Raw genomic sequence first — 929 nt, 5'->3', positions numbered from 1 at the left:
ATATGACAAGCAAGGATTTTTTTCTTTTTTACAGGCAGGTCTTAAATTGTAGACTTGATTAATCCATGAAGTGGGGAACTAGGTTAAGCCCTACATTTGAGACCTTTTTAATAACCCTTATAAAGGGTACAGATAGATGGCTCTATCAAGGGTATAAAGACATTAATTTCGCCATTATCCAGATTTTATTTGTAGATTAAATACATGTTTTGCCTTATGGATGTTAGGGGTTATTACCCTAATGGATGTTAGATGTTATTACAATCACGTACAGTCAGTGTGAGAATTAACGCTGTTTTAATAGATGGTTTTAGCGTTAAGGAATGTTAAAGAATCTGGAATTCTCAAAGACTCGACAGCATTTCGTCCAAACTCTCGTAGTGGTCGATGGCGTCGAGAAAGAGGTTATGAATGGCTGCCGCTTGCTCTAGCATGGCCGCCCGCGTGTCTCGTCGCTTCCTGGAGCCGGCACTCCCGATCTGGGGGGGGGGGGTCAAATTCAACACCCATTACAAAGGTCAAGCTTGGTAAACATGTTTATTATATGGATACATCTGTACTCTTGTTATGCTCTACCAACACTGCTGAAAATAATTATATGCCATGATCTAGTTACATACATGATTTGCTAATTTAGAATCAGTTCTCAGAAGAGCAATGGTTCATCTACACTGGGGGGGGGGGGGATTTCCCCTCGTTTGGGTTAAAGACGAAGAAGTGTCCGACTTTCTCAATCCCAAAATGGTTCCCGGTTGTATTTTGCAGTAATCCGATTCCATGTCAGTAGAGAGTTCATTATAATTGTAGAAAATAACTTTCTCCAGATTTTGTGCGTGACTAATCATTGTCATTAACAAAATTTTAAAAGGCGATATAAATCTTTAAATTGATATACTGCCAGTTTTATTCTGGTGATTAGTTACTTAGAC

The 929-nt window shown here is 39.0% G+C and overlaps 1 protein-coding gene across 1 annotated transcript in view; it reads right to left on the bottom strand.

The window, feature by feature from the left end:
• Positions 1-352: 352 nt before the first annotated feature.
• Positions 353-929, bottom strand: part of LOC119592828 — a gene marked incomplete at both ends in the record, with an annotated part of 7,104 nt that continues 6,527 nt past the window's right edge. Inside the window, 1 exon segment of the mRNA XM_037941733.1 lies at positions 353-479. Within this exon segment, the coding sequence (XP_037797661.1) occupies positions 353-479 (127 nt within the window).

Source organism: Penaeus monodon, chromosome 31 (assembly GCF_015228065.2).
Source record: "Penaeus monodon isolate SGIC_2016 chromosome 31, NSTDA_Pmon_1, whole genome shotgun sequence".
NCBI lineage: Eukaryota > Metazoa > Arthropoda > Malacostraca > Decapoda > Penaeidae > Penaeus > Penaeus monodon.
This window is presented reverse-complemented; position numbering and strand designations above follow the sequence as displayed.